The sequence below is a fragment of the Haemaphysalis longicornis genome, unplaced genomic scaffold (genome assembly GCF_048455015.1).
Source record: "Haemaphysalis longicornis isolate Haplotype H1 unplaced genomic scaffold, Haemaphysalis longicornis Haplotype H1 scaffold_13, whole genome shotgun sequence".
NCBI classification, from domain to species: domain Eukaryota; kingdom Metazoa; phylum Arthropoda; class Arachnida; order Ixodida; family Ixodidae; genus Haemaphysalis; species Haemaphysalis longicornis.
In genome coordinates this window covers 17,152,422-17,176,205 of record NW_027526233.1, presented here as the reverse complement: position 1 = coordinate 17,176,205, position 23,784 = coordinate 17,152,422, and the positions used below count along the sequence as shown (strand labels likewise).

General features: G+C 49.3%; 1 protein-coding gene across 1 annotated transcript in view; it reads right to left on the bottom strand.

The window, feature by feature from the left end:
- The window catches only part of LOC144164259 (nuclear exosome regulator NRDE2-like), a 99,474-nt gene that overhangs the window by 65,069 nt on the left and 10,621 nt on the right, over nucleotides 1-23,784 (bottom strand). The window contains exons 3-6 of the mRNA XM_077694775.1: nucleotides 21,018-21,263; nucleotides 14,745-14,912; nucleotides 5,825-6,042; nucleotides 490-703 (exon numbers count right to left, since the gene is read on the bottom strand). Of these exons, the coding sequence (XP_077550901.1) occupies nucleotides 490-703; nucleotides 5,825-6,042; nucleotides 14,745-14,912; nucleotides 21,018-21,263 (846 nt within the window). The remainder of the gene's footprint in view (nucleotides 1-489; nucleotides 704-5,824; nucleotides 6,043-14,744; nucleotides 14,913-21,017; nucleotides 21,264-23,784) is intronic.

The following is a 23,784-nucleotide window of genomic DNA, read 5'->3' as shown; positions in this document are numbered from 1 at the left end:
GGTATCAAAACAACTACCCTATTTAGTTTTTGCAAAAAGTGTCAGTTCACTTAGAGGACGCTGCAGTCGACTGGTGTGCCGTCTTCCTGAGGCTTTCATCGTCAAAAGAACCTCGCCGGAGGCCTCAGACGGCAGACTATCGAAATTTCCAGCTACAACAGTAGAACTTCGTTGAAACGTCAAAAAAAAAAAAAAAAAATGTGAGAGGAAAGTGTTATACTCAGGAAAACGTGCAATCCAGTCTGAAACGTACTATGGGGCATTTTTTAGTGTTCACAATTGAGAGCATACTAACCAGGAAATCGCACGAACCGAGAACGTATCTACGGCGTTATACCGCATACCCTTGCTAATCCGTGCAAGACGGCATGCTTGCTGAAGCGCCGCTAGCCTAGACACTACTACAGCACATTGGTATGAAACTGCCAGCCGGCCCCTCCCTCAGGAGGTTGTCGTCCAAAGACGGCAACGAGAGCAGCAGCCACCGACCCGAGGGTGCGTCGCATGCCGGAGGCCTCCTCCAAGGCGGCCACAAACTCGTCCTGGAAGGCGGTCAGCTCCAGCCAGGCCTGCTCGTCCTCGGGAGACGCCTGCAGCCTCGTAGACAGGGCGCGCTGCTTGGCGGCCGCCTCGGGGCACAGCAGCTCCAACGGCCGACTCGAGTCGACTTCCCCTCCTTCTGGCCGGGAAGAAGCGCCCAGCCCTGCACGGTCAAGCCGCCATGTGAAGCAGTTAAACCCAGAGCTCTTCGACGCAGGGACTTCCGAAACTCCGCATCAAAAAACGCACCCCCCCCCCTTTAACTACGGATTGTGCGCACGGTGGCGCCACCGTATGCACTTCTTTTAGTTTTAAAGTGAACTCTGTGAAACGTGTCAGCCTTGCCGCTTTTTCCTCACTGATTTCAATTGTGGCATCATTTTTTGAGTCGGTCAATTAGCTCCCAAGATAATTAGAGATAGTAATTAGTTTTATTTTGATCAAACAGTAAACAGTGTTCGTCTTAAAACTAATCTGGTGTGTGCAATACGAGAACCGGTTTTTTGATGCATCACTAGGAACTAATATTGCAGCTTTTTAAACTTTGGTGGCACCAGTTGCAAGGAACCGTTTTCAAACACCAAAGTTTAATGAGCTGTAAAATGAGTTCCTAGCAATGCTTCAAAAAACCAATTCTCTTATTCCAGTCACCAAGGTTCATAGTATTGGAAAATATAAAGATTACAGCTTTACAACCAACACTGTTCCATGTATTGCTCCTCCAAACATGAGTAATTATGTTTAATTATCTTCTCTTTAATTAATGTGGCCACTGCCTGCACTATCCAAAAAACACAATAAATATTCAAACTGACATTTTAACGTAAAACTTTACTTCAAAGGTGCAGAATTCTCTATTGTTGTACTTTCTGTGGTTACTCATTGCCTTTTTAACTCCACTTATTATGTTCCGATTGTTTCTGCGTCTGCGCAACTGCTTCGAATGATTGGCAGTTGTGCGGGCACAACATCGGTCCAACCTGAGGTACTAAATTTGCAGTCGTCACTCTGCCGACTGGACACGATACGTCAAAACTAATCCAGTAGTTGATCCAGTGGCTCTAAGTTATCCTTTCAAGTTTGTGCAAAGCTGTCGAGGCGAGTTTCTAACTATTTTTTTCCCGTCAGAAGACCGCAGATGACGCGCAGCAGAGGACAGTGCACAAGCGACAACGCATCTCAGTGAGCACATGGTTGGATTTGTTTTTACTACTCTGGCTCCGAATGCATATGAAACACTTGCATGGTTGAACACACTGGGCTCCTTGAGTGCAAAAAATGCATGCAAGTCCCCAAAATACCATTATTCACCTCAGTCATCGAGCAGCGAAGCACGTTGTATATTCTGTTTTCTCACCAAGAGATGGCGCCAGTGTATGGGGAAATCCAAAACAGTGGACCAATCCTAGGGCCGCTCTTTGATGCATGGGAACCATGGGAGAGTTTCGCAACTCCTCTATCAAGTAACCCTGGCGAAATCTCCCTAGTGGAGGCAGCAAACCCTGCCCGTATAACATTGCCCATTCGTCAGCTGATCATAATAAAACGGCCCCTTTCCCGCTGCCCTCTCCTGCCCTTTCCCTCTCAGTGGCCGTTCCGCGCGCTGCCCCCTGAAGTGCCGTCCGCCGAGCAGCAGAACCCCCTCACAGAAACCATACGAAGCATTCGCAAGGTGGCCGCTTTACGCCTCCGTGCTTAGCCCCCCTGGGAAGCTTAGTTTCTCAGCTGATCCGTGGCATGGCCAGCAGCAGACAGGCCCCAGGCACCCCCAGCACTCCCATTGGAAAGCGGCTGACATGGCAGCAGGCGATGTTGCACAGGTGGTGGTGCTCCTGCACGCGAACAATCCTAAACTATGCAGGTGCTGCCTGGGATCCGCATGCAGTTGCTGTTAACGCTTACAGATGGGGGACAAGCCTCCCACACGAGAGAACAAACTTGGCTGGAGGGCGTCCCGGCTGAAATGAATGGGAAGAGGAGGACTGGGGCTGGGCGCGTGTGGCAGAGGAGCGGCCACTGTGGACCGACAGGGTGGCTGCCGAGAAGGACAGTACTACGAGAAGTGGAAGGCCATCGATTCAATCGAGGGACATGTCAGGAGAAATCAGGGGCAAAGAGTGGAACGGGGGATGTCAAGACTGAAGGAGCACACAGAGGCTCCTGTCTTGTGGGAGAGATGCAAGCTAGGTGACGATGATGATGGTGGCAATGGCTGCACCATCAGATGCCCCTGAGTGCGTTCAGAGCTGCACGCTCTGTCGCCCACGATTACGACTCTCAGCACGGCGTTTCAGCCATCGAGGAGTGCGTCCACTGGAGAAGTCGGGAAGCGAGGACACCTATGCAGCAGACCCAAGTCATGCTGGCAGATATACTTCTAATTAGGGCAAGTTCAGCAAAAGCGCATGCCTTCATACCCCACACTCTAAAGCTGCACACTGCGACCACAGTTCTGAAGTCTGCGCACTTTCTCTCGCACAATGTTTATCGAAACTTGTAGCCTTTGTTTTTCGTTTTCAATGTCACAGTTCAAATTAGGAAAGAATAAGATGACCTTGGGCTGGTCATGTAGTGAGAAGAAGTAAGAACCAGTGGGCCCCCACAGGGTAACAGAGTGGATCTCAAGAGACCGCTCCAGCAGAAGGAGAAGGCCAATAACACGATGGAGGGACTAAATAAACAAATTTGGAAGTAAGGAATGGAATTACAGCCGATGCGGATGGAGCTCAAGTGTAGAGACCTTTCGCCCTGACGGACCTTGCAGGCTGATGATGACTGTGGCAAGGGTGGTTATGATGATGATGATGAAGAAACTGAATCCGCATTAACTGCCTGATGCTTGATGCCACCCGCATAGCATCAGGGTGATAAAGTGTGTCGCCTTGCCAAAGTAGGCGACCATACGTACCTTGGGGTGCACTAGTATTTCCATTCACTGCGATTGGAAGTTGCCTTTCCTCCGAGGCAGTTGGGGCTTTACAGAGCGGCCCGTGTTTTTGTGTGCGCTGGCTATACCGTGTTGCGCCAAAGCTATGCGGAAAAGCCAAGCACGTAGCGACCATTGCAAATTTCAATCACAATCCCAAAAATCTGCTTAGAAGTGCACAATGAATTGGAAATTTCCCTTGGGTTTTCCTTTTTATGAGGAAAAAGTTCGCTCCAACTGGTGCTCTTGATTCCTTAAGCACCTAGCTAAGCATGGGCTTTGAGTGGCTCTAACAAGACGACAGAGCCTTGCAGTCAGAAAAGCTGTTAGCGTGCCCCAAGGCTGAGGGTACACTGCCTCAATTCTGTCAATCGCACTTAGCTGCGAGCAAAGTTGCACTATTACACAATGCTGCTTCTGTGCAGGACGAAACGTAAAAGTTACTTTTTAAATAATTTCAGACACTTTTCTCTTAAACCAGCTCCTTTTAATTTTCAAGTAAACTCTGTGAAACTTGCCGGCCTTGCTGCTTTTTTCCCCACTGATTTCAAATATTGCACTGTATTTTGAGTGAGTCAATAGGTTTTTAAAATAATCAGAGATAATTAGCCATATTTGCAGGAACAACAGACAAAACAGTGCTATTCATAAAACTGTAATCTTTAGATTTCTCAATAGTATGAACCTGGGTGAATGCAATGAGAGAATTGGTTTTTTGATGCACCGTTTGGAATTAATCGTACAGCTCATTAAACTTGGGTGTTTGAAACGGGCATTCGAAATGCTTCCTCGCCACTGGTGCCACCAAAGTTTAACGAGCTGTAACATTAGTTCCAAGCAGTGCATCAAAAACCCGATTATGTTATTGCACTCACCAGGACTCATAGTGTTGAGATTACAGTGTTTTGGCCAACACTTTTGTCTATTGCTCCTCCAAAAATGACTAATTATCTCTTATGATCTTGGGAACTAGTTGACTGACTCAAAAAATAATGGTACGTTTGAAATCAGTGCGGGAAAAAGTAGCAAGAGTGGAAAGCTTTACACAGTTTACCTGAAAATTAAAAAGAGCTGTTTCAAGACCCATGTACCCTTAAGGGGGTACATGGGTCTTTAGGACCAAAAAAGTGCCCAGAAAAGCATTTTTTTTAGGTATCACTGTTCTCTTGATTTGCATAGTTTTTCCTCCAAAAACTCCACACGCGGAACAGTACCAGGTACTTATAAAAGCCATAGAGACTTGACTTCAACAATGGAATAATTATTTTTCCATAACTGCACCCGTTTTTGCCACGAGTGGTATCGCAGTGATACAAAGTTCTCGAGAAGTACATCCCAACATGTAGTGAAGCTAGGAAGATCATTTCTTATGCGCTGTGAAGCTGAATGTTTAAACCATGCCATATGGGAAGGAAATGTTGCATTTTGCGCTTCATTAGTTGTCTAATTAGCATTATTTTTAATAGGTTACCAGACACAGTTCAAACCTAGAAGTTAGAATTGATGTAAACATGTATGTGATTGCAAAACGAAAAAACTGCTTCCCACATTTTATTATCCACAACTTCTGGTATCTATTCATGTCTTGCTGGCAATGTTTTGTTGAATAGTTGTTTTCCTATTCTTCTCAAGAACCATCAAGGAAAATTTTTAATTAACTCCGAAACTAGTTACCTCACATCGAAGCTAATTAGATATTTGAAATCAGGTAAAGAAACTGAACAAGCCAATGAAGTTTCGTCAAAATTATTTGTAAAGCAAAAAAAATTACGCCCACCTCCCCTCGCGGGAACCCTGGTGTGATGCGACGCTGAGGGGGGTTCAAGCGCAAGCGGAGAGCAACCGTCGACCGAAAGGCCGCCGGAGAGCGGCACACCGGTTATATGCGCAGCGCGCCCGAAGGAGAGGAGACCACGGAGAGAGAGAGTACTGCACATGCGCAGCACCGCGCGCAGCGCCCCCCACCAGCGGAGTGAGAGCGCGCTGGGCCGCACACCCCCAGATGTTGAGAGAGTGTGTTCGCTCTCATCACCTGGGCACGCGCCGGCGCTAGTGCGTCTGCCGCGGCTATGACGCAACACAATCCAACACAATCCACTTTAATCCAATCCAAATCCAATCGAAGCCAAGCCAATCCAATCCAATTCCCCTCGCGAGGGAGTGTTCGCTATCGGAGAGGAGAGGGGGTGAGCGGAGGAGAGTGCGGACGCCGACGACGACGACGGACGCATGCAGGAAGGACAGGGCCGCCGACAAGAGATGCTCTCAGCGTCGCATCTAAAAAAATGTATTTAAGACAAGCGTGCCCCCTTATTAAAAAGGCCACCACAAGGGGAGAAGACACAAAGGCCCCCTCACCCTGCAGGTAGCTTCGGGTGGAGGCGTCGTGGATGCGCAACGGGTCGACCCCTTCATCGCCCGGGGTCCTTGACGGTGGCAGGAGGTCGCGAACAGGCACGTACGCCAGGTCGCGCTCGCTCTGGGCGAACACCAGCCGGGGCTGTGCAAGGTTGGCCGACACGCAGGGGGCCTTCCACACCTTCGGGTGCCAGTAGCGCCGGAACTGCCGCTTCTTCCTGCACGCAGAGGTGGCATGCAGCGCTCGACTCGGGTAAATTTCCCATTGGACAGGGTGTTGCAATGCTTCTGCAGTCGAACGCGATTATGTCAAACCCGTTTACATCGAATGGACCCTCTATATCAAACTATTTCTGGACACGGTTCTTTCTTCATTGTTTATTGAGAGATTACCCTGCATTGCCCAAAGGCGCTACAGCAAGCGGGTTACAGCACGGACATCAACAAATCTTCATTTTTACAGCACACTTGCACTTCAGACAACCTGTTCCACTCTTTAATGGTTCTTACAAAAAATGACTTAAAAGCGAGTAGGTCCGTCCTGGTACGTCATTCCCTTATATTGAAAACTTGGTCAGATTTATGTGAACGGTAATGAGGTTCTTTGAAGTATTTTTCTTTGTTAATTCCTATTTTATTGCGAAACATCTGAAAAAAGAACTTCAACCGCAGTTTTCCTTGTCGCGAGGAAAGCAGCACCCACCCAAGTTCGTTTTTCGTCTCAGTGCGACTACCTCCCCTCTTGTACCGTCCCAAGATGAACCCAGCGGCCCGGTTTTGAATTTTCCCTAGTCCGTCAGACAGCGTGACTTGGCCCACACGGCACAGGCATAGCCTAGTATAGATCTAACACATGTCAAGTAAGCCGTCTACTTTAGGTTTTCCTCATATTCTCATTTACAGTGAGAATTTACAGCAAAAAGTGCGCTTACACCAAACAAAAATACCATCCACAACTGATACCGTATTTCCGCACATATACCTGGCACCAAAAATGCGAAAATTTCCGTGGTAACGTAGGTGTGTGGATAATACGCGAGGTTTTTCCTTTACTGCAGCTTCACGGCAATGCGCATTGTGCCGTGAAGCTCCCACGCAGCAACACTGACGAAGCCTTGCATGGCAGCGATTGCACAAAACATACAAGGACAAGGAAGAAAAAACAAGGACAAGCGCGCTCTTACTTAAACAAAGTTTTATTAGTGAATTGTGACTTTCGCCTTGCAGGCAGTGTATTCTACTTGCCAAACATACGCTTGTTCTGTCCGCATTATATGTGATGTGTTGCTTGGGCAGTAGCTTTGGTGCAGCCTTTCCTGTATCAAATTTGCGGGCAATCCGGGAGGATTTGTTTTTTGATTTCCAGCGGGCTGAAAGTGGGTGTGCGGATTATACGCAGGGGCGGGTTGTAGGCACAAAAATACGGTTATGGAACGCAAAATCCCGCCAAAGTGCCCCTCCCCGCAAGTTGGCTTTCCCTCAGGGCGGGGGAGAAATTCTGCCGGCACAGCCCTCAAAGTGGTTTAGTTTGGCCCCTCACGGGCAGCAGGCGATGATGATTGATGATAATTGTTGGAGTTTTTTGGCGCAAGGCCGGCTGGGGCAAAGAGCGCCAAACAAAAGTATCTAAAAAAAAATAGAGGCTACTAAAGCCAGAATAAAGCCAGTAGGCGGCCATTTCCCTCCCTCACCTCCCTCTCCCTATTGTGACTGCGCCATTGTGCTGAGTAGGGCGGGACGTTGCCACACCCCCCTTGCAAAAATGGATCTCGGCGCGCCTGCCATGCTTTTTAAAGACGATAGTCTTTCTTGGGCTACTTAAACCCAGAAGTTTTGGTCTGTCTGTATGTCTGTCCGTCTGTCTGTCTGTGACTCGATTCAGCCACCCGGCCAGAGTGAAACGAGGTCTGAGCAATAGTCTGATATACTCACAGCCAAATCTAAATGTCTAAGCCCGGTTTAAATGTTCATACTTGTCAACATTGGTGAAGAAGAACAAGACATTACGCAAATATGAGACAAGAAATTAGTACAGTTAAACCTCAATGTAACGAAGTCGGTAAAATTCGTAATTTACTTCGTTACATTGAAATTTCGCTACATTGAAATTCGCTGTTATAATGAAGTGTTCATCCCGTGAAGCGTTTCCTGAAAAAGAAAACGTGGCGCGCATACACGGCCGGCGCACTTTTTCTGTTTCTATCGGTGCTTAATCGTCTACGCGGGCATCAGCGTGATCCGCATGGAGCGTTTTCTTCCCGAAAAAACGCACCCCGGAAGCCATAGGCGCGCTGACGCAGCCACGGAGACCACCTGCGCGATGCGGGTAGCTCCAGCGACCGATTCTAACCGCTCGCTGAAACGCAACTCGAGGGGCAAACGAGAGGGGTATGCGAGAAAAAAAGCGGATAACGTGGGCGAAATTTTCACTGTAAAACGTCATACGCGCCGCCTACGAGAGCGCCCGTCAAATATCCTTCGCGGCGGTCTTATCGTCTAGCCAGCCGGCATCCCCGAGCGCTTCGAAGCTCCCGCCATAGGGTGCGCGCCTCCCCATTGGCCAAACTGGTCAGGCTCCTCCCACTGCTGCGCGCAGCGTGGCGCAGCGCGAGTCACTTCCCGCCGCCGGCACGCAATCGCAAACGCCGGTGTGGAAAAAAAAAAAAAAAAAAAAAAAACGCGCATGCAAGGCTCATAAAGATTCACAAATGCTTGCTGGGACGACGAAACCCAACAAGCATGAGCGAACTCGAACGAAGTGCAAAGCGGCGGTTTGTGGCGGCGGCGGCGGCGGCGGCAACGCCGGTGGCTTAGGCTTACCACCGCAGAGGATATTTGATGGGCGTCGTAAGCGGCGCGTCACGTTTAGCAATGAAAATTTCCCCCACGTTATCCGCTTTTTTTCTCGCACGCCCCTCTCATATGCCCCTCGAGTTGCGTTTCAGCGAGAGGTTAGAAGCGGTCGCTGGAGCTACCCGCATCGCGCAGGTGGTGTCCGCGGCTGCGCCAGCGCGCCTGTGGCTTGCGTGGCGCGTTTTGCGTTTTTGCAGGGAGAAAACGCTGCGTGCGATTCACGCTGATGCCGATTAACGCTGCGTGCGATTCACGCTGATGCCGATTAAGCCGTAGACGATTAAGCTCCGACAGAAACAGTGCGCCAGCCGTGTATGCACGCCACGCAGTTTGTAGGCAAGGGACTTAATCAAAGACTCCGTGGCTGGCTGCATCCGTGGCATTGGGCGACCCGTGTCGCCGTTCGCGTTTTATTGGGACCCCATTTCGGCGCTTGCGTCTCCCAAAATCTACTTCTACAACTTAAATATCGTGCCTCATTCTCCATGAAACTTCGTTACATTGAAATTCCGGCAAACGGGACTTCGTTACACAGAGGGTGAAAATACATGGTGTGCATACACTTAAAGTTACAAAAAATTCCGTGGTTCGTTACATCGAGGGTTTCGTTACATTGAAGTTCGTTACATCGAGGTTTAACTGTACACAAGGGATATATACTGTGTTCGTTTATAAAAAAAATCATAGATGCTTCATTTTTGGGAAATAAAATGCTACAACCACTTCTGAAAAAAAATCACACTGTCGCCTGCTGTTGGCCGCGCCACTATAGCTTCTTGCGGCATTTTAAGAAATCAAGTGGCAACAGTTACGAAAGGTTCCACTAGATGGGTTCCACATTCTGCTTGGTACACACATGGACTAGCGCAACGTGGTTATATCAACGTTGAAGTAGGGAGCCTCGATTCACGCCCGTCTCCACCGTATGGCAGCACTGGAATCGAGGCACCCAGCCTGGAGCAGTGGAACGTGGTAAATTTAAATTGACTTAAGGAAACCTTTAGCATGTTTACCTTGTGAGGAGCGCGACGGAATATTAACAGCATGAGAGCTGAGCAGGAAAGCGAATGTCGACCAAATGTCGTCACCAAATGTCAACAAAGACGAACGTCTTTTGTCAACATTTGCAACGAAAGGAGCAGCTACGCGGCCATTTTTTTTTTTTATCATTCCTCGCATTTGCAGCGTTCCCACATTGCGGGGTTTTCCGGAAGTGTAGATGTGGTGGCTAGCCCCAGAGTCACTACACAAAGGCTGATTTAGTGGCTGCAGTTAGCGCGAAGCGGCCAAATTTGCCTTTCGCCGTGAAGCTGGCACGTAAATCGAACCTTGGTGAGAAGTCGGACGTCCCCATCAGGCACGAGATTCCCGGGAACACCTGCCCAAAGTAGGTTCTGGGCAGGTGTTACAAAAGAAACTGCCCACTTCAAATCTGCTGGCTTGTGCATGCCGGTTGTGGGGATCCGCTAGATCCCCTTTCCTCCTACCGCGAGCGCGACCTTCAAACGAGTGCGCTTTCCCACGCCGCTTGGGAGGTCACCTCGCGGGCCAACGCGCCGGTGGGCCTCCTCTCCCCCGCGCCTTATAAGCACGGCGTGCGCGCACCGCGGGTCTCTCTCTTGCTCTTGGCTCAGGCGCTCGGAAAGGAGATGGAGGATAGAGTGTAGGGAACGTGGGGGATTGCGGCTCGTCCGCACCCTCACCACCACCCGTCCGGACCGGGGCCCCAGACCCCAATCGGATGCGCGAGGTAGGCTAGTCCAACCTCGCCGGCAGTCCCCGTGTCGCCTCAGCCGTTGCAACCCGCTTGAGGCCCGGCCTTGAGGCGCGCGTTGATACAGTGTAGTTCTTAGCCCTGTCAGGGCGATAATATGCGGTGTACCACTCGGCCCATAAATCACCAACTCGCCTGAGAAATGGAATACCAGACAGAGGAGTCAGAGCCACGCGCCATCACCAGCTATAGCGACATAACGCAATACTATAAAGAACAAAGAAAGCGGTTCCCTGACCCACACAAGTCACTGAACAGAGACCAACAATCAATATACAAACGGATACAGGCTAGGTAGGTCCTTTCCACACCCTCTCCTTCAAAATAAGATGTTTCCTGAACGCTACACTCGAAATTGCCCCTTTTGTAAAAAAGAACTCGGCACGCTCCGCCACATAATCGGAGAATGTGATTTCACCAAAAACACCCCTCCACCCCTCAACCATTCCCCCACTACCTGCTCCCTCACCGAGCGATGGGAGACCTTGCTGATCAGCCCCTCTCTGGAAGACCAAATCAAGCTGGTTGCCAGGGGACAAGAGGCCAGAGAGGCATATGGGTCTCAAGAATAGGGAACCACTCCCATCGACGACGCCGGGAGAAGACGTCGTAAATCGGTTCAATAAAGTTGTTTCTCTCTTTCTCTCTCTCCTGGTTTGCCCTGGCCTTTTGGACTGTGTCCTCGCCTTTGCCGGTGAGTCGAACCCGTCGCAGCGTCTCCCTTGTGGACGCCGCGAACCTCGCTGGGGCATTTTGGATGGGTCATTTCCAGGCGTGGGGTAACAAACACCCTGCATCCCACTTAGGCCTGCCAGGGCCCATCTTGCCCACACGGTGATGCCTGAAAATCACGGGTGCAACGAAGCTACCACGAAAGTTACCGAAGTGTGGAGCGAGCTGTCAAGAATTCCAGACGCCGTGGTGGGATCAACAGTCGGCGAGTTTGTGAGCGTGGATGGTGGTGTCACGACCATGGGAGAGTTTGGAAGACTACATTGTTGACGTCGTACCGAGCACAAGTGAAAGCGTGTGCAATGAGGAAAGCAACGACCATTCTTTGGCCACAACATCCGAAGTGATTGGTGCACTCACACTAGTGTGGCGTTTCTTCGCAAATGTGAATGATTGCGGCCTCAGCTCCGACCCTTTAGACAGTGTGGAGAAGTGTGTACAGCCTCACGCAGTGAAGTTGTTCAAGCAGAACATACAAGACTGTTTCGTGCGAAAGCGAGGCAGTTTCACCAAAGAAAGTGTTTTTACGAATACCACGTGCTTCTATGACGTCCGATTCCTTAGCTTGCTTATGTCCGCATTATCCTCTATATCGAACTGATGGCATTTTTCCGTGGGTTCGATATAACCGGGTTTGCCTGTATTAGACCAAATTTAAAATAACTGCGACTGCCTTCTGTGGGGTGCACGTCATCCAGCTCCCATGAAAGTCAGCGTTTTATATAGCAGGGTAATCACAGAGAACTTCTAAATAAGTTGGGGGACAAATGTAACTTAATTTGGCGCTAACTTCACTGAAATATGGAGGGTGGTGCAATGTAGTGTTCAAACGTCACCCTTCTGTTTGTACCCAAACACCAAACACCTTTGTTCCTGATTCCATGCAAAATGACCAAAGTTGCACCAAGGAGTAGGAGAGACGGCATTTTGTTACTGTTTTACTAGCTGGGGACAAGTTTGTAGATAATGCTGTTCATCTCACCTACGGTTAAAACGCACGATGCCCTGCGTGCCTCACTGTCATGGTTGGCAAATTTCATTTGGGCAGGTGCACATCGAAAAATTCCAGCTTCAAACGTTCTAGGGCCACATCAGGTAAACCACCTTGCTCCTGGGTGTCTTAAGGGATGCCCATTTGAAAAATTGGGACAGAGAGAGAGCATATCATCATCACCATCACCAGCCTATCTACACCCACTGCAGGGCAAAGGCCTCTCCCATTATTCTCCAATTACCTCGGTCCTGTGCCAACTGTGACCAATTTATCCCCGCAAACTTCTTGATCTCATCTGCCCATCTAACTTTCTGCTGCCCCCTGCAACGCTTCTCTAGGAACCCACTCTGTTACCCTCAATGACCAGCGGTTATCTTGCCTTCGCATTACATGCCCTGCCCACGTCCATTTCTTCTTCTTAATTTCTACTAATATGTCTTTAACACCAGTTTGCTCCCTGACCCACTCCGCTCTCTTCTTGTCCCTTAATGTTACACCTATCATTTTCCGCTCCATTGCCCTCTGAGTCGTTCTCAATTTAAGTTGAACCCTCTTAGTGAGCCTCCAAGTTTCTGCCCCGTAGGTGAGTACCGGTAAGATGCAGCTGTCGTACACTTTCTTCTTCAAGGGCAATGGTAGTCTGCCATTCATTATCTGATAATGTCTGCCATATGCACCCCACCCCATTCTGATCCTTCTGATTATCTCTGCCTCATGGTTGGGATCCGTGGTTACAACTTGGCCTAAGTAGATATATTCGCTTACCACTTCCACTGCCTTGCCACCTGTCTCAAACCGCTGTGCTGTCCCGAGGTTATTGATCTTACTTTAGAGCATATACACCTCACAAACTGGTTGGCTCTCCCTTTTTCATGCTTGTGGATTTGCTCCCTGACACTGTTAGCGACCAAACCTTCTACAGGACTGCTTTTAGAGATGAAGCGCCAAAGTGACGTAAAAACCACCCACTACAGAGGAGTGAGCCCTGAAATTGCTCCAACGGCAAATCCCAAAGTCATCTCCCACAATGGGCGTTCTGTAGTACGAGCTTTCCTTCCGCAACTTATTATTGCTTACGTCTCACGCTACCCATGTGCTTTCGAAGAAGTGCCTAATTGTGGCCCATGATTGGGGTTATGACGTGTTTCCATGTCTTATTGTTCATGCCTGCAAAGCACTCAGCTCTGAGTTGCGAGGCGCCGTACAGTTGTTGTCTATGACTGCAGTATAGCAACTCCAGTGCAAGTCTTCTTCTTTTTTTTTTTTTTTTGTCAAATGCATATCATGCTTGTTCCAGATTACGGGACTACCGCCAATGCAAGTTTAAAAGTGCGTTCTCCGGGTTGACAAAGAACATCATATCTCCCGAACATGTGAAGCAGCTTCTGCTTTTGCACAAAAACCTATGAAAAATCGAGGCCTGTAAAAAAAAAAATTTTACATTCGATATTGGATACGATATTCGACTTCCTTTCTGAATTCGATTCGATATCCGATTCGAAAGTTACAATTTCGTATCCGCTCACCCCTAGTCGAAATTCTGACAACATGATATAATGAAGAGAACTCGCATGCGCTCCCACAAGTTCCACGGGATGCCACTTCCACGCAGTCCCGCACACTCTACGCACAGTGCTTGTAAAACACCAGAACGGTATATGCAACATTCCAGTAACTCTGTGGTCGCACAGCCATGTGGAAGACGGGAAAATGTCCCTTACACTGTAACAGTGGTCCATAAAAGGCATACCCTCCAACCGAGTGATGGAGCACAACAGAGGCAGAACACTGCAGGGGGAAAGGAGGAGGGGTTGTGGTGACGGAGGCAGCGTTAACCGATGTCACCAGGGCCTCCGTTCTTCATGCAATCAATCCCCTTTGCCAAGTCCCCATGCGTGTTGTCGGCACACAGCTGAATCTTCTGGTGGCTGCGTGTCCTGTATCCTAACAGGTGACTGCAGGCGTGGCGACAAAGACTTCAGCTCAAGAGCACTTTCCAGCAGATCGGTGAGATGTTGGATACACCCAACAGATAATGGAAATACAGTTTGATGCAAGTGGAGCAGTTCCTGTACTTTCACAAAAGGTTTTCAAGCTTTTAATTTGGGTGTTCGTTGCAATTAAACCTTGTTCTAACGAGACAGCCTAAAGCCAATCAGGGATATAACGAGTACACGGTAATTCCACATGAAGGACCTTGCAGAAACCCATGAATTTAAAAACTTGTTTCCGCAAGGTAAAATTTATTAAAGGGCGCAAACAATTTTGTTAACCCTCCGCTGCTGAGAATCGCCATGCTAAGCCATTGCGGTGAGTGAGAACTGCACGCGCAGACAGCTTCTTGGACTAAACTACATTTACACATCGAACAAAAGAGGCACCAGGGCAGCTCCCTTGGGTACACTCTTGCACAACTGCATGCCCCCTTCCAACGAAACTGCACGCGCAGACGGCTTCTTGGAATAAACTTCATTTCAAAGATTGAACAAAAGAGGCACCAGAGCAGCTCCCTTGGGTACACCCTTGCCCAACCGCATGCCCCCTTTCAACGAATGCGGGATACTGACCGTGGTTCGAAGGAGCAGCCGGGGGGCAGGGTGTCGCAGCGCCATCCCCTGGGGTAGACTGCCAGCTCGGTGAAGGGGGGGCTGTCGAAGGCCAGCAGCGTCTTGTCTGGCCGGGGGTCGACCGAGAAGCGCTCCTCCCCAGCAAAGCCCAGCAGGAATCGGAAACGCCTGCACCAGGGGAGGACCACCAGGTTTTGTTGCCGGCCGTGCGTGACAAAGAAAAGCAGGGCTGCACTGGTGCAACTCCAGGGGGAAACAACTGGCGTGAAAAGTGACCTGGCGTACGAAGCCTGAATTCACTGATGGAAACGCCCCACCTACACTGACCACCCCTCACTTGTGCGGGAATGTTTCGTGGCTGACGAAGAAAAAGAAAGAAACGAAATAAAAACACAAGAGGGCAGCAGGAGTAGAGAGAAGTGCAGTGATGCAAGCTAATCCATTTATACACCTTTCGGATTGCGCCCATAAATGAATGCACTCGCCCACAGTCTCAACAAGACACCCTCGTCAAGATACAGCAGGCTTTTGCTGCCCGTGCCCTGTCACTGCCTCACTCCTTCCACGGTGGATGCAAGGGAAGTTTGATCAATGCAATTTTGCAGTGCTCCCATTCGTGGGCTACCTGTGTCTTTTTCACCTTTTGGTGTTTCTTCTGCTAGGAACAACTTCAGCGTGAATCATTCTTAGAGTGTTCGGATTTACCTCACCTGTTTCACACCATTGTACCATTGTTAAAAGAGCATGTGCCTGTGTGTGTGCATGCATGTGTATATAAAGTCGAACACGGATATATCGAACTCCAAAGGGATCGCGAAATAGTTCGATATATGAAAAATTCGATATAAAAATATGGGCTGTGAGACCTCACCTGTGGCGTACGACCACTTACCGATCGGGGCATTCAAGAATGACAACTAATTCCGCACTAACGACGCAACAGGTTGCTTTATTTTCGTGAAAAGAAATCGCTGATCTTGGCCTGCTTCTTCGTCCAGTACATGGAATTAAAGACGCTGGTCTCGATCTTTTCGAGGCTATCCAGGTGTGACAGCCCAGTTCCTCCCATGTTGCCGCAACTACGTAGAATCAAGCTGAACGCAGCCGCCAGTTCACCGGCGGAGTACGATGTGTAGCCGCATCCTCGTCCGGACGATCTTCGCCACTCGAGCTATCAGCCTGGGTTCCTGCAACCGCAGCTACGATATCCTTGTCACCGACGATCGCAACAGCCTAAACATTGCTGTAAGCGTTCACGAAGTCGTCGGCAGACAGTCCGGCTGGAACAGCAGCCAAGAAAAGGGACGACAGCTCGCGAAACGTGTCGTCCATGCCCTATTCGTCGTCGTCGCCGTCTTCGCAAGCTTCCGAAAGCTCGGCCGTCACGAAACCTGCCTTCCGGAAGCAGTTGGCCACGCTCTGCTTTACGCTTTTCCAGGAACCCGTCATCATGTGTATGGCCCCCAGCTGGTCAACTTTAAGCTCGGTGCCCAAGCGGAGGTTCATCAAAAGCCTATCAAGGAGTCGCCTCCTGTACCCAACCTTGAACGACTTAGTCGAGCGGTCGAGCGGTCGAGCGGCTGCAGCCTGGCTGTTGTGTTCGGAGGCAGAAACTTGAGCTCGATGTTGTCGAGCTCGCAGGTGGTTTGGTTGGCCGAGCAGTTATCCATGAGCAGGCAAGCATGACGGTCCGATGCCCCGGCTTCTGTCCTTGTCGGGTTTCGGCGAAGGCACTAAGCGACCGCGGAAATCGGGGGTGCAGCGACTGCCGAAGAGCACCTTCCAGCTCGTGCGGTGTTCGATATACCCAATGTCGGGAAAAATACCGTTCGATATAAACGTACGAATTCCTATACTTTTACACAGAATTTTCAAGGGGATAATTCATGAGTTCGGTATAGAAAATAATTCGATACAGTCGAACACGGATATATCGAACTCCAAGGGGATTGCGAAATAGTTCGATATATGAAAAATTCGATATAAAAATATGTGCTCTGAGAACTTCACCTATGGCAGACGATCACTTACCGATCGTCGCATTCAAGAATGACCACTAATTCCGCACTCACGACGCAACAGGACGCTTTATTTCCGTGAAAAGGAAATAGATGATCTTGGCCTGCTTCTTGGTCGTGGAAATAAAATTAAAGGTGCTGGTCTTGATCTTCTCGAGGCTGCACAACCAGAAAATTCCAGGAGTACGCTGCGCCTTCGCACACCATGCACAACACGCACGCAAAAGAAGAACAGCGCACACGTATCACAAGAACTTTGAAGGTAACAATTCCAAGGCTCTCCGAACGGACTCCAACAAAGCGCTCGCGATGGTCAACTCCGAGAAAAACAGTGATCTCCGAAAAGTGCGGGACAACTCCCCAAACAGCAGCAACAGCAGCAAAATGCAAAAGGAGGAGGAGGCCGCCAGCGCCTTCGTTCCCTCTTCCCTTTCCCGAGAGTACATCGGTGGAAGACAGACCCAGAGAGAGAGAGAGAAAACAACTCTTTTTTGGAAAGCCGGGGAACATGCGCAGCCGAAAAAAAAGGACGTTCGCATTAGGTGCATCCCTACCTCGCACTGCCACATTTTCCGAGCGTTCGGGCTTGGGTCCCTAGAGAGACTTAGCATACCGGGCTCCATCCGCTAACGCTACGGCGGCCGGTAGCGGGGGCCGACTGGACAAGCGCAAATTCGTTCCGGTAGGGGGGGGGGGATTAGTTCCGCGAGCCAGTCTTCGCCATGCCCGCGCATTCCTCCAGATCCTCCCCAACCTCAATCGGGGGTGTGTCGACCGCCGAAGAGCACCTTCAAGCTCGCGCGGAGTTCGATATACCCAATGTCGGGAAAATTGCGGTTCGATATAAACGTACGAATTTCTATACTTTTACACAGAATTTTCAAGGGGATAATTTACGAGTTCGATATAGACAATAATTCGATATAGACAATAATTCGATATACCCGTGTTCGACTGTATACCCGTGTTCGATATATCCGTGTTCGACTGTATATATACATATATATGCACACACAGTAATTGCTCGTTACAACGAAATCCCTTTATTCGAAATATCGCTTTTTTCGAAATTTCTTCTGGTCCCAACCCATAAGCATGCATTTTAAACGGCTTTACTCAAAGCGCACGAAGAGCTTGACCCACTTACAGCGAAATAGCGAGTGTGGGCGTTGCCAATGCCGGCGACCCAGCGGCGAATCAGGCTGCAAAATGGCGGGTCAAGGGACGTTGGTGCTTCCCCGGTGAATTTTTCGGACCGGTCATGCTCGATTGGCGCCATCCGACTTAAGCCAAACAGTTGGAGTGCGTGGTAGGGTCACTGAATTTCATTCCTAGATGCTGATCAATGGCGCTGACCTGACGGTGCGCGAACGCCGACACTGGAACCGCAGAGTTAGCAGTTTCGTCGACAAGGGGGCGCCGAAAAACACTTGTTTCGTAAACTTTATGCCCGTACACTTTGGGAAAAAATTGCCCAGTGGTCAAGCAAATTCCCTTGTGCAAAACCGGTCAGTTTTCAGTGTTTCGCTGTGTACCCACAACCGTCTTATAGCTAGACTGTTCGCCGCTAAGAATTGGCAAGTGGTCTTATAACTGACAATTGTTCGAGCCATGGTAAGATTGACAACCTCACGGCGATTGCTTTGGAATTTTCCCCTGCAAACAGAACTGCAATACTGCAACTGATGGATCAGGGCTAGAGCCCCTAGCTTTCCACGATTCCGCAATTCCGCGAAAAATCGCGGAATTAAAATGTTTTCGCGGAATTCCAAAACAACCGTTAAAAGTGTGGCGCTACATCCCCAAAACAATATATATTCAGTGAAATATGGCGGAAAAGTAATAGCAAAATGGTTTCTATTGTCTGCAACATTTCTACTGTTGAAAATTTAAATTTGCATTTGCGTATTCCTACCTTATCAAATAATAAAAGTGGCTAGGTGGCGCAGCCTCCACCCGAATCAAGGGGCTTAGCCCTAGCCACAGAAAGAGAACATTGCACACGACAAGGCCGGTCAGATTGCAAACAAATGAAGGGTGCAATGAGTAAAGTGGCTAGCAAGGCGCTAGTATACTTGGAGAACTCTGACACTTGGAAGTTCTTCAAGAATGTGAGGTGCTTGGATCCCCAGCAAGTTGGGAGTCTCTCAGAGAAGAGATCAGAGTTTGGGGCTGTTCCAGGATTTATAGCCCTAGCTGCTGAATGGCAAGTGTACCTGGAGTCTGCCCAAGACCTCAAGTCTAGTGACAGGGATTTGGCACAATTTCTTTCTAAACAAGAAAAGCCAGGTGAAGATTTTGATGTCCTGGCTTTCTGGGCTGGGATGGAACACCTGACTCCAACACTTTCTTCCATTGCCCTTAAATACCCGTCGGTCATTCAGTCGCTACGGTGGCATCGTGCCTCACAAGCGTCATTCTCTTGGTGAAGAAAGCACAAAGCATCACCAGATGCTCAGGCACAACAGCTTCCTTCAGTTGTAAATAAAATCTAGCACGTTAGGAGTCTGAAGTGTCTAATAAATGAACTGTTACATATACCTTATGCTGTTTCAATGTTGTCGCGAAATTTTGCAGATTCCCCTATCTAGAATCGCAGAATTTGAAATGTTCTACCGCAAAAAGTAAGGGGCTCTAATCAGGGCATCATTGAAACCACCCTGGAGCTGTACCACAAGGCTCTTTTGAGGCGCATGCTCACAGCGTATGACACCAGCAAGAGATACAGCATTGATTCGCTTGGCGTGCTGCATTTGCTAAACATTTCAAGGAAAGAACTTGCACCTTCGAAGGTGTAACCACCCACTTTGCGCGCGCCGGCTTTTCCCGCACCCTCGTCAGCGACCCTGACAATGACCACCTTAATGAGGACTGGACTTCTGCACGAGGCTGTTCATAAAATTGCTGGCCAAGAGGTAGAAGGTGACTTCGAGACGTTTGCTTTGGCCGACACTGCAGCTCCCGTGGTCGCCCAACGTCGGATGTGGAGATAATTGACACTGTTTGGCCCCAATGAGGACAAACAGCCGGTGGACCAAGAGCCACGTCAGAGTCCTTCAATGCTTTTCTGGTCATGAAACTTCGCCATCACGCTATGGGAGAGCTTGGTACGCTGCCACGCCGCAGCACCGGTGTTGATTGAAGGGCAGCCGGGGGCGTGGTCAGAGCGCGTTTGGCAGGGAACGGACCACGGAGTAAGAAAACAGACGCTTATCAGCAGTGTGCTTTCGCTTTACGTGTCGTGCGCCACTCAAATGGACTTATCATTTGGTGAGTGGCGAAAAAATTTGGTGCGAACAGGCATGCTGCTACTGCGTTCCTGCCTGCTGGTCTGGCTAAGAGCAGCGGCGGCCGCCCGATGCCCTCCGATCTGCGGTGGCGCCCCTCGCGGTAGTCTTTGTCCCCGTACGAAACTTGGCCAGGAGTTTCATGACCAGAGAAGCATTCAAGGACACTGGCCACGTGAAGAGCCAAGTATGGTGCAGACATGGGAGTGCTTACGCCTGCTGCGAAAAAAAATTCAATGCATGGGCAGCGATCACAGCCTCATGGAATTCATGGTCAAATGGGAGCAGGGGTTGCTTGTACCCAGCAAGAACTTGAAACAGCCAAAGCTCACAGCCTTTATAGCGCCTGAACAAAGTTTTGCCTCACTGACTACATTGTGTTTTGATTCGTCGCAGTCGTGGCGCAATTAAAGCTCAGCTGATTTAGATTTTCTCGCATGGTTGCTTGCATCGAAATACCGTTTATAATGAAAATTTTTGCTGTCCTGCTGACTTCGTTATAACGAGGGATTACTGTATGTGTATGTATGTAGGAGCAGTAGAACTTTGCGAGATGGTAGAGAACACAAGAGAAGAAAAACTTCACACAAGGTAAAAGCACGATTGCTGCCAACGTTTCAGCAAAGAGACACAAGCAAGTCTCTTTGGTGAAATGTTGGCAACAATCGTGCTTTTACCTTGTGCGAAGTTTTTCCTTTTCTTGTTTTTCTTGTGTGTGTGTGTATATATACATATATATATACACACACACGCACACAGACGTACATACATACACACATACATATCCACATTCTTTGATTTGCTACCATACAAACTCATCTAATGTGTATTCTTAATTAAAAAACGCTGGTGAATGGCTGTTGCCAAGTGCAACCTTGCCTAAATTTTCAAACGGTCTCCCACATTTCAAAGTGCTTGCCAGTTGTAGCAGTGCCACCAGGCCCTGCATTCCTGACGCACTTCCCCACCTCTTCCCGCCGGCCGCGGCCGTGGGCAGGGCGGCCTCCACTTCCTCTCTTCTCCTCCGCTCGGCCTTCCTGTGCTCTTTCCGGCGTGCCCGCTCAGCCCGCCGGTCGCGTTCCACGGCGGCCGACAAGCTCTCTTCTCCGCTACCCTCCGCCGACTCCAGCGACCCATCCGGCCCCTGCGCATCATCGCCTCCTTCGTCATCGTCGTCTTCCTCAGAGGAACGCTCCAGCTCCTCCGGCTGCTTCCTGCAAGGCAGCGACCAAGGGTGCGGCTGTACTACAAGAAGGACAGGGAAACGAAGAAAGCTCAAACTAACGCGTAAGACTCGATGGTAGCGAAGCTGAACGCAACCTTCACGACGGTTTAAGTCCACGGTTGCAACCGATTTGCTTCTTCGCTGCCGCAACAACCTTAACTCCATCTTTGTTGCTATAACGGCGAAGAAGCGCATCAAACAAGAAAAATAATCAGATAACGATTGGCCCTTAACACGTCTTCAACTTTAAGCTGAGCTTCATCTACTGTTCCTAATTACGTAGTTTGAAGTTCGGCTGTAAACATGTGCAATTCCCGTCTGCTCTTAACACGTGCGCTTCTAGGGAAGCAGACAGCCGAGAATGAAACCCTTTCCCTTGCTAGTTTCACTCAGCGAATTACCTACAAAATCTGCTCACCCGCAAACTACAAACACACTTGCTTTGCTCCACGCACAGACGCATTGATTGAGGAAAGAAACACCCCCGCTTCGCAGCGCATCCTTCCCCACCGAGTGGAGGGGCTGATGAATTTCTCTGCTGCAACACCGTGCTTGCCCCTCCTCATTCGCTCTCGCTTCTTTGTCTTCTGGCGTGAGTTTTCTCGACAGGCCGACCGGCGACATTTCCCACCCCAGTTTCCCCCCAATCAGAGCATGCACCATTCCCAGCATGCACCTGTTCTACTCCAGTGCAGTCACGTGCACCTGTCTGGCAGTGCAACTTTGGCCCCACACTGTAACACTGAGCTAACCCTTGTTCTGCCGCCGGTAACGTGCTGAGGTCGCGTGATGTTAATTGACTCCAAGAAGAAGGAAGAATTCGAATTTGGACTTCGAATATCGATTCAAATAGTGTGTGGGTCAGGATCAATTTAAAACAACCAGGTCTCTTTAATGTGGGACGAACGCTTGGGCGTCGTTCATGTTGGCGTCCATCAGAGCAGCAGACACGGCCAAAAAGAATTTAACCCACGACTTTGAGCTCAGTGGCGCATTGCTTTAGAAACTGAGAGGCAGCTAAAGATCCTCAAAACTTCTTTTTTCCCCTTGTTCTGCAACATTTATCTGAAGAGGCAGCCTGTTTCTGTTCATTTCTTCTGACGTTTAGAGAAAGACGCTAGACAAAATATACAATGACGCCAATTCTGTGAACAACAGTCACTCCAGATCAGTTCACATGAGAACATTTGAGAATTTGTAACCTGTAATTGCGGCTGCTCAACTGAACCACACTCCCTTCTCGATTGCGTCAGCAATTTGCAATGCCCTGTGCCTGGTGGAAAGCACTTATTAAAAGGTTGACCGCACCCGAAGTACCCAAGTCACCCATCGGACAAGACGAGTAAACAGAAAAAAAAACAGACCACTGCAATGAAAGAGCTCCGCCAATACTAATTGGCCGCAGCTGAAACCGGACGCTCAGGTAATTTACGCATAAACTCTTGAGCAAGGGGTGAAAAAAAAATTATGACACGTAAACAGTCGTTGTCGTAGCTTCTTTAACTCTTTCACGACGGCGCCATAGGCAATCGGAAGCCGGCGTCCGATGATTTTAATTCTCCGCAAAATCTGAAACCCGCGCTCCACAGACAACTATCGCCATCTGGCGTGTTCATTGGCAACTTCTCTTTCAATTTCGGTTTCATTTGTTTATGTGTCTCGTGTGGTGGCGGCGTAGCAAGAGAAATTTGAACCGAAGGGGGAGGGGAGCCGGAGGAAAAATGGCGTCGGGTTCGCGCCGCGCTCCGTACAGTCGGGCTGCTGTAGCAAGCACTTCGGCAGCGCCTGCTGTCGATTTTTCCGATTCCAGCAGCAGTGAGAGGTCAAGCAATGATGTGGGATCTTCAGATTTCAGTTAGGACGACAAAGCTCCGGTTCAGGTGCCTCGCACTTCAACAAGCGCTGGCAGGTAATTTCGTTGTGACTCCGCGCTGTATTTATAAACAAAACGTGCTTCTTATCTGACGACTGCGGTTTTGATTTTGTGTTTAGGGTCTCTAGAACGTATGGCCGGGATATTTTGCCAAATGCACCGCGCCGTATCGCGCTATCACCTTCAAGATAACCTGGTGCTCGTGTCAGATTAGCACTGCAGGGTTCAGGTGCGACGCTTGTCGAGAGCGCTCTATTTTTTTCTTGTTTTTTACCACCGAACTGATAAGAATTTTGTGCGAAGACACAAAAGACTTTACCGTAATTACCCGATTCTAACGCGCACCAATTTTTCTGACAAAAAAAAACTAAAAAAACTTGCACCTCCGATTGTAACGCGCACGGAACTGTGTGAGCAAGAAAAACGAATGCGAGAGAAACGGGTGATTTATTTCCCGAAGTAATCTCACTCATCTCACTCCTCGTCCCTCTCCGCTGACCACAACATCTTGTCCTCGGTGCCGTCAAGCACGATCGTGATGCCAAACTTCTGAACTAACGTTCAACCATGGTCGATAGGACCGTGGTCCACGCCTCACACGCCCATCCCGCGAGCTTCTCCAGAGGCGCACGCTTCA